Source organism: Arachis ipaensis, chromosome B06, assembly GCF_000816755.2.
Source record: "Arachis ipaensis cultivar K30076 chromosome B06, Araip1.1, whole genome shotgun sequence".
Taxonomy (NCBI): domain Eukaryota; kingdom Viridiplantae; phylum Streptophyta; class Magnoliopsida; order Fabales; family Fabaceae; genus Arachis; species Arachis ipaensis.
In genome coordinates this window covers 20,921,386-20,931,017 of record NC_029790.2, presented here as the reverse complement: position 1 = coordinate 20,931,017, position 9,632 = coordinate 20,921,386, and the positions used below count along the sequence as shown (strand labels likewise).

The window sequence follows — 9,632 nt, the reverse complement described above, 5'->3', positions numbered from 1 at the left end:
TGTTATTTTAAACTAATTAATTATATTCATAATTATTTACTAAAAATAACAATAATAAGTCTAGATGATATTAATTTTTAATACATGGATAAGGTAAAATCACCACTAAAACTAAAATATACTGCATAAAAGAACAATATGGTATGGCATTTGAAAATATAATGTGAAAGGAACATTTTAAAATAAAAATATTTAAAATTAATATTTTAAATATAAAAATAAATTATATTGATATTAAAAATAAATATAAGGTACAAGTATAAAACAAATAGAGCATAGAAAATAGGAATGCTGTTGAATTTAACTTTGAAATGGGAGTGCGGATAAAAAAAGAGATTATATTAAATAAGAGTATAAATAAATTTTTATATTGACATCTTTAAGCCTCTTGTCAATTTTACTCGTATTATTTTTTTTCAAATAAAATGAAAAATACCAAAACATATACCAGCAGAAGATAATATACTAATAGAAAAATATCATATTCCCATGAAATAAAAAATACACCTACACAAAAATTTCAAAAAAATACTAAACAAATTTAAAAGACATAGAAGATAGAGAGGAGTTTGAAATAAAAAAAAATAGCTAAATGTAACAAAAAAAACTCAAATTTCATACTATTTAATGTTTTAATTTAATTTACAAAAATAGTAAGAATTTTTAAGTAAGGCAAACAAAAATTTATGAACCTTTTTTTCTTTTGAATAGAAGAGAGCTAGCGACAAGTAAATCATTAATAGAAGAGAATTAGCAACTTGAGCAGAGGATGAAAGAGAAGATGAAAATACTGATAAAGGAATCAAAATTGAGATCATGTTAAAATCTCATTTTAAAAAATATAACAAAAAGTTTTAACTAAATAGCCAAAAAAAGTTTGAAAGAGATCTTTTACCTTTTAATAGATGGAAGAGAAGGAAAAAGTAGAAGGAAGAAAATAGAAGAAAACCACGGAGTTGGAGGCGCTGGTTTTGTGGTTTTCACAAGTAAGTGAGTATTTAATTCTGGTGGGTAAAATATAAAAGGAGTGGTAAAAGATCTAACATGATAAATTAAAAAATTCTCAACTGAAAATATCATGTTTTTTATTGAAAATATTTTCATTGTTTTTAACTGAAAAAGCTGAAAACGAGAAAATATAATTTTTAATTTTGTATTCCTTTTTTAAAACGTTTTTGTTGAAAATATTTTTAAAATGTTCAATCAATCATATTTTCATACTTTATTTTTATTTTCATTGAAAATGAAAACGCTCAAATTAAACAGCCCCTTAATTTTCCAAAGCAATAAAAGAATTCAAAATGGATTAGCATACCTTTCGATACTATTAATCCGAATAAAGAATGAATAACTCAATCATGAAATAGATCAATGCAAAACTTCAAAATAAAATAAACTTAGATTAATAATTCATAGAAAATATAAACAGAACTCCTAACTCTTTGACAAAAAGATTAGTGACTCATGGAAAAAAGAATACTAAGCCTAAGGGTGAGAAAGGGGTGTGATTCGGATCCGAAGATCCTCCTCCTGGGGTTGCCTCTCTTGTGAACAAGGTTCACTTATTTATATCCTAATTCTAGAATTTTAAATTCAAAACTATCCTAATCTTTATCTTTCAGAAAGAAAGATAAGATAACTGACTACTCACTTCAAATTCAAATCAAAACAATAATTCAAATCTAATATAGAAACAAATCCTAATAACCAAATCTTTTATGTTTCTAGAAAGAATTAATAACTAATCTTCTGGAGTCTTGAATATTTTGGATGTGATTAAGGCTTCTAATTATGTGTATAATTGAGATTGGGCCTTAAGGATATTACATCCTGGGAGTTGGACTTGTCTTCACGCCAGGCTTATATAGAGGAATTTGGGAGTAGGTCCAAATGCACCTTCCAGGGGACTGACACGCCGGGCATGCCTTGGGGAGAAGCATGGCCGCCGGGCATGTGAACATGGCCACCAGGCGTGGGGTTGCAAAATGGAGGGACACCGGGCGTGTCTTAGAGTGAAGCAGGGCCGCCAGGCGTTTGGTGGTGCATGCCAGGCATATGTGTTGAGAAGTCTGTGGCACTATTTTTTCGTGTCCCAAAGATGATAGTGGTGCATGGCTCAAACTAAATGTCTACTATAGACATATGAATATCATTCTGAAACTCTGGACGTTAGCTTTCTAACGCAATTGGAATTGCCTTATTTGAACCTTTATAGCTTGAGTTATGATCACTTGAGTATAAAGAAGTAAGGAGTTTTAACATGGGCGCTGGGCTTGTAATCATGGCCGCCAAGCGTGCACGCAATTTGGAGGTTTGGGTGTCCTGTTTGACTCCTTAGGGCACAGTTTTGTTCTTTAGGGCATGGTTTTGCTATCTTTAAACCGCACTTATGTTTTTCTTGTGAAAAAAAATTTATTCTTGCTTATTTTTTAGTCAAAAACTCCTGAAAACACAAAAACACTATCTCAACTCCAAATATTTGATTATTTATGAAATCCCATTAGAAAACATAAGAAATTTGATTTAAAACCTAAGAAAATGAATAAAAAAGAATCTTAAAAATCGCTTGTGATGACGTGTCATCAATAGCACTCTTCATCCTTCTTCTTCAGACCCTCCGTCATGACACAGGCAGCCTTAGATTGCTTCGCTTTCTCTCAAAATTTTAAAGATCGACAGAAAGAACCTCCTTCTCCAACTCCTGGTCAGTCAAAGTTTGTTGAGTGGAACCAAGGAAAGTCTCATTAAGCTGTTTTAACAAAGCAAAACAAATCCCAGCCATCCGTATCCCTCCTCAGGCCAACACTTGAAGATGATTTTTAATGGAAACATAATCTATGCTTATAAAGCTATGAGAGAAGATGTGTTCTTCACAGAAGTCTACAACATTGAAACCTTGATCATATACATTACTAGACTCAGAAGTCTTACGCTTTTTTGAACTCGGCTCGAAAAAAAGAGGCACATGAGGGGTAGTATGAACAGTGGATCCAGCAAAAAGAGTACGAAAAGGAGGAGAAGGACCAGGAAGAACCTTAGCAAACTGAGAGGAATCCGAGTCCGATTTGCAAGAAGAGGAGAGGTCACCCGACTTGCCGGCCTCTTTCAGTTAGATAGCTCAGGCGGCAGCATTCTTCTTAGCCTGATGCAAACCCTTCAAAGCATCCGATCCACTAGTCATCCTTGCTGCAAAACCAGACATAAAGTCTAAGTTATATATACATAATAAATACCAACAAGCAGATATCTACAAAATGTAAAGGAGTACTACCTAACTCGGTACGGACATAACTCGGCTTTTCCATTAGGAATTTCTTGGTGTCAAGATTAGGAGTTCGACCCCAATACTCTTGGAACATGGCCACTATATACTCCTCTACCTCGTCTAAATTCTCGAGATTGTGTTTGATAATATTGAGGAACACTTCCCAGTACAGACTAAAAAAAGATTCACTTTTTTTATTCAGAAAGAAAAGTCGGACACTTTCTATAGATCGGATCTTGAAAAAATAATTTTTGAAATCATGAAAAAAATTATCAAAGATGGAGAAAACTTTCCTTTTCTGAATAGCTCGAAAAGAAATTCATCTTTATTTTTTGGAACTAAATGGCTTGGTGAGTTGAAAGAGGTAAAAGAAGATCTTGGAAGATAAAGGAGATCGAGATCCTAAATAATTAACTGATAAATTTTCATAAAACCCCAAGAATTGGGATGAAGTTGAGAAGGGGCAACTTTATAGAGATGAAGGATTTCGAATTCAAATTTGAAAAACGAAAGACTCACCCCCAGCTTAGTAAATAAGCACTCGTACATATACAGAAAATGACGTTCCGACTTGTCAAGTTGGGGAAAGAAAATCTTGTCCTCATGGTCAAGAGCTACTATTTCATACTTATCCTCCTCCTCCTGTTCTTTACAAAATCTATGTTGTTTACAAAAAGTTTTAATATACTCATTATAGATTACGAGACAATAGAAATAATAGTAATATCTACCCAGTTTAAGTCAGATAGAACCTTAAAAGACATGTTGAGTATTATTGAACGAGACATAGGATGCTATGCATACAAAACAACAAAAAAAAATTGCCACTACAAGCCAGAATATCAGCCTAAGCAATATAAACATTCAAACAAGTTTGCAAGCGGTTAAGTCATTTTCAACAAAATGAAAAGAACTCCAAAATTCTTAACCCCTCTCGCAGACACAGCATCAAGATATCCTACTAGAACTTGAAATGGTGCCGTTATTAGCAGCAAAACGGCACCATTTAAGGGCACAAAGCAAAGCCCCATTCAACATAATTCAGAACATAAGAATGACTTTCAAAAAAAAAGAAAGGATACTACTAACAGAACAATCAAGAAGATTACTGTAAGAAAACACCCACAAATACTACCAAAAAATTATTTTTTCATACAAACACCAAAAATAATAGCATTAGAAGCACAAATACATTATCCAGTAAGAAACATGGTTGCAAAAAATAAAGCAAAGAAGGCAAGATAGACCAACCTTGATGAAGAATCGAACGAATGAATGAACGTGACAGCAAAACACGAACGTTCCAAAAACCTTCAAGCAAGCGCGAACGAAAATTCGAAATAGAATTTCAAGATAGAGAAATCTTCAAAAAATTGGGGTCACGGTGTCATGAAAAGTCTTGAGAGAGAATAAAATAAAAGTTCTAGAAGAAGAAGCAAAAAAAAAAAAAGAGAAAAGGGATTGGGCTTACATACGACTTTAGGTGTAAAATAGTAAATTCACCCTCCCTCCATTTAATGATGCGCATGGTTACAAAAGTAACCGTAAAGAACATGTGAATGATTATGAAAAGACACAACATTCTTGATCCGTAAGCACGTTGGGTACCCAACCTAACTCCCTGAAAGACGGATTACCCGACGTGATGGATCAATACCATAATAAAATTCAGCCCGACCTCCAAATGCTTAAGTCCGATCTAATGAAGTTCGGTCTCAAATAGGGGCACTGTTCATACTTTTGCCCACTATTTAAGTTAGACCCAAAATAAGTAAAACCCAATCCAACATGTATCGACTGGATCAACACTTACCCGATCTCATCGAGTTGGGCGCGACGATGCTATCCTAGCCCTGCTTACTCTAATCAATAACTAACTCCTACAATCTCTCTTATTCATCTAGAAAGGAGATCTCAACAACCTTTCTACTAAAAGGGAGTAACCAACTCACCACAAGGGAGTAACCAATTCACCCCTGAAGGTGGGACTACTCAAAAAGTAGTTATTGCCTTTAAATCTACACTTATAAATGCTCTGACACCCGTAGGTATTCTTCGAACCCAATCTACCAAAAACTTGTCTAAAACTTTTGCTAACTTAAGTATTAAAGTCACTTACTTGTACCATCCTCCATCTCTTCGCGAGAAACTCGAACGGCGATACCTTACTGTCCTAAAAAAAGTTTGGACCTCAGGCAAACCCAAAACAATCAACTTTCAGGTCATTCTTGGAACAACAACTAACTAAAATGATAAGATATGTAGGGAGGAAAAGAATAATTTTATTTTTGGCCAAAAGGAGGAAAAGAATCACAAATATATGGGTTGAGTAGTTTGGCTTGGGCTTTATGAAGAACCAGTTGTTGGAAGGTTGGAGCGGGCTTCGGTATCTGTGAGTGAGAAGTGGGCTGGTGAGCCGTCATTTTCATCCACCGACTGACTCCCTCAATTTCTCTTATTCAGTTAACTTGTTGTTAGTCTACCAACGAGTCACTGACTCAGCCCACCCGGCTACTGACTCAGTCTCCGGTATTCCACGCCAGCCAGCAATGCAGCGGGATTCTTCTTCCGATGAGGAAGACGACCGCCACGCCCTCATCGAGCAGCATGACAGGAAGCCCTCACCACCTCCACCTCCTCCCCCCGTCAGCACCGCCTTCCGCATCGAGGATTTGAGGTCACGATTCAACTCTCCGACCGCATCAAGGAGTCCCAATTGCAGGCCCTCTACCTCCTCCGCCAGCAGCAATCATCCCTCCTCCGCGCTTGGAACTCCTCCTTTCTTTCCAATTCCTCCTCCTCCGACGAGCTGAAGTCCTTGCTGTTCAAGCAGATTTCCCTCAACAAACAGATTCAGGAGGTCATTTTGGATCCCCACAGGGTTGGCAACTCCTTCGAAGCCGAATTTGATTTTGCGAATGCTAGCTTGAACGGTGGCAGATGTCGAACAGTGGATCAGAGATTGTCAGAGAGGAAAACCATTGAGTGGAAGCCTAAAGCTGGAAAATTCCTTCTTGCTATTTGCGTGTCGGGTCAGATGTCAAACCATCTAATTTGCTTAGAGAAACATATGCTTTTCGCGGCTCTTCTTAAGCGGGTTTTGGTGATTCCTAGTTCGAAAGTGGATTACCAGTATGATAGAGTTCTGGATATTGATCACATCAATAAATGCTTTGGTAGAAAGGTGGTGATCTCCTTTGAAGAATTCTCCAGTGTTAGGAAGAACCACATGCACATTGACAAGTTCCTTTGCTATTTCTCATTGCCGGAACCCTGTTATCTCGACGATGAGCACTTGAAGAAGCTGAGATCGCTGGGCTTGTCGATGAGTAAGCCTCAGGCTGTGTGGGAGGAGGATACCCGCAAGCCCAAGAGGAGGACGGTGGAGGAAGTGGTGTCCAAGTTTGCACACGACGATGACGTAATGGCAATCGGGGATGTCTTCTATGCTGACGTGGAGCGGGAGTGGGTGATGCAGCCGGGTGGTCCACTTGCTCACCACTGCAAGACCCTTATTGAACCCAGCCGTCTCATTCTGCTCACTGCTCAGCGTTTCATCCAAACATTCCTTGGAAGGAACTTCATTGCGTTGCATTTTCGCCGCCACGGCTTCCTCAAGTTCTGGTAAGAGGCTACATATAGTTTGAAACTTTGCATTCTGATTGGCGAATTCAGTACTGTCCCTGATGGTCAATTTCATGTTTGCAGCAATGCCAAAAAGCCAAGCTGCTTTTATCCCATTCCTCAAGCCGCGGATTGCATTTTGCGCGTGGTTGAAAGGGCCAATGCACCTGTTATTTATCTTTCTACGGACGCAGCAGAAAGTGAAACCACTCTGCTTCAGTCATTAGTCACGCTTAATGGAAGGCCAGTTCCTCTTGTTAAACGCCCACCTCGAAATTCTGCAGAAAAATGGGATGCTTTGTTGTACAGGCATCATATTGAAGGAGACTCTCAGGTGAGGGTAGCACAGCTTTCTTTTTTTTAAAAAAAAAAAATTTAAGGCATCATATTGTAGGTGTCCTTATTCTGCTAAACCAAACCGTATTGATGTTGATCTGAATAGATTGTTAACCCCAAAAAATAAAAAAGGTTAAGAGGTCTACAAGATCGCAAAATGTGCTCATAATGCTTTATTTTTCCTGCATATATCTATGCATTGCAACTTCTAGAATGATTTTATTTTCTTTTGGTTTTTTAAGTGAGAGGTGTTGAATGCCATCTAAAAGCTCTACCATCATGTCATTTGTATGATAGGGAGCAAACAAGCTCGGCTTCAGCTGGTGTTGCTATATATGTTTATAAATTTGATATTGATGGCATTAATTATGTTTTATTGTGTCCGCCTAGGCATCTCAGATCAACATGACTGACATTATGTGTGTTTGTGCTAAGAAAAGACCATAGTTCTCCTCCTTTCAGGAGAATTGAGGTTCTCTAGCGAAATAGAGATTATTTTAAACAATTGTGTGTTTCCTGTGCTGACATGCATCATGAATAATTGTTGTTAAGGTGGAAGCGATGTTGGACAAGACAATATGTGCGATGTCAAGCGTGTTCATCGGAGCCTCCGGTTCAACTTTCACAGAAGACATCCTTCGGCTAAGAAAGGACTGGGGATCAGCATCATTGTGCGATGGGTACCTTTGCCAAGGTGAGGAGCCCAGTGTGGTAGCGGAAATTGAATGAATGAAGATACCCAGTACAGATTAGATTGGGATACAAGCCACAGTTCATGAGAGATGAGAGGGCTCCACTTTGCCCCCTTTATGGTTGGGGATTTGTTAATGTGTAACTGTCATGTACGATAATACAAGTAGCGTTTTTGCTTTGGTTCATTATTCATTAGCCTTTGCTTGTAACACATTCATATTCTAAATTCTAATCATCACAATGAGAGTATAGTTTGTACGATCTACATATTTGTTCCCAATTCTGATCGCAATTTCGGAGTCCGAAATGTAACTCTGGATCACCTCTCCAGCCTGAGCAACTTTTGAGGTGATTTCCCCAATGGTAAAAGAACGGAAAAGCCGGACATCTGCAAATGCATAACCTCAACAGTCTTTGTAAAATGCCTAACCTCTATATAATAAAAAGAATTTAATTTTGATTCTTATTTTTCAGGGCAAATCACAGTAATAAGCCAAGGGGAGTAATAATTTACGAACTCATCAATGCACGTTTATATGTAGCACGTTTATATGTAGTTCGAACCAGCTAAATTCGAACTCTATTTTTATATAATTCGAACCAGTTACACAAACACACGCACACACTAATTCGCAACTCGATTCAAATTACACACACAGTAATTCATGGTATAATTCGAATTATGCTGTTAAGTTTGTAATATTCTAGTGATTTAGGTAAATACATGATAAAAATATTTTTTCTTTAATTTCTAAATTATTAGTGACTATGTAGAGTATTTCTTTAATGTCCTAAGTCATTAAAACATTACAAATGTTTATAGTACTTCTAACATTTTTAAGCCATTTTTTAAATTATTTTGCATAGAATAAAATATTTTTTTTTTGTGGTATAATTTAAATAAATTTATTAAAAAATATTCATGAGCTATCAAGAATGGGCAGAAGAGTATTGTATAGAATTCGAATTGCTCACCATATAATTTGAATCAGAGTGATTCGAACTTCCCCATGCGTAATTTGAATCATGTAATGTCTCACCATATAATTGTATGGAATTCGAATTGATAGCTCATTAATATTTTAAAGAAGTCTCGTAATTAAATATTTTGTTAGCTTTTTTTTAACGTATGAAATAAAATATATATTTTTTAATTTTTAAATTATTAATTTTTTAACAGCATAATTCAAATTATACCATGAATTACTGTGTGTAATTCGAACCAAGCTTGTTCGAATTAGTGTGTGCGTGTGTTTGTGTATAATTCGAACCAAGCTGGTTCGAATTAGTGTGTGTTTGTGTATAATTCGAATGGTTTGAATTATGTAGAAATGGAGTTCGAATTTAGCTGGTTCACGTAAATTATTTTTTCCCTTAGCTTATTTCTATTTTTTGCCCTATTTTTCACGTACATCTAATTACGTAAGACATCAATAAAAATAACTATCTTTTATATTGACGGGGTGAATAGTTGTCCAAAAGAACATATGTAAATGCATGACTGTATAAGTGCATCTCTACTCATCAATTATGTGCTTGTTTAGATATCATTAAGTTAATTAAAAAAGATTTTTCAGTGAAATTTTTTTTTTGTACTTAATAAATTTTTAGTAGTAAAAGTTAAAACATTAGAAAAAATTAAAAAATATATTTTTTTTAATAGTTACAATTTATATTTTTTTCTAAAATATATTTTTTAAAATATATAAATAAA

At 35.8% G+C, this 9,632-nt stretch overlaps 1 protein-coding gene across 1 annotated transcript; it reads left to right on the top strand.

Moving 5' to 3' along the window:
* LOC107646648 lies at nt 5,629-8,183 on the top strand. The gene is made up of 3 exons (XM_021104226.1): nt 5,629-6,889; nt 6,974-7,223; nt 7,778-8,183. Exons 1-3 carry the CDS (start codon nt 6,303-6,305, stop codon nt 7,952-7,954), a joined length of 1,014 nt encoding a protein of 337 aa, XP_020959885.1. The 5' UTR covers nt 5,629-6,302; the 3' UTR covers nt 7,955-8,183.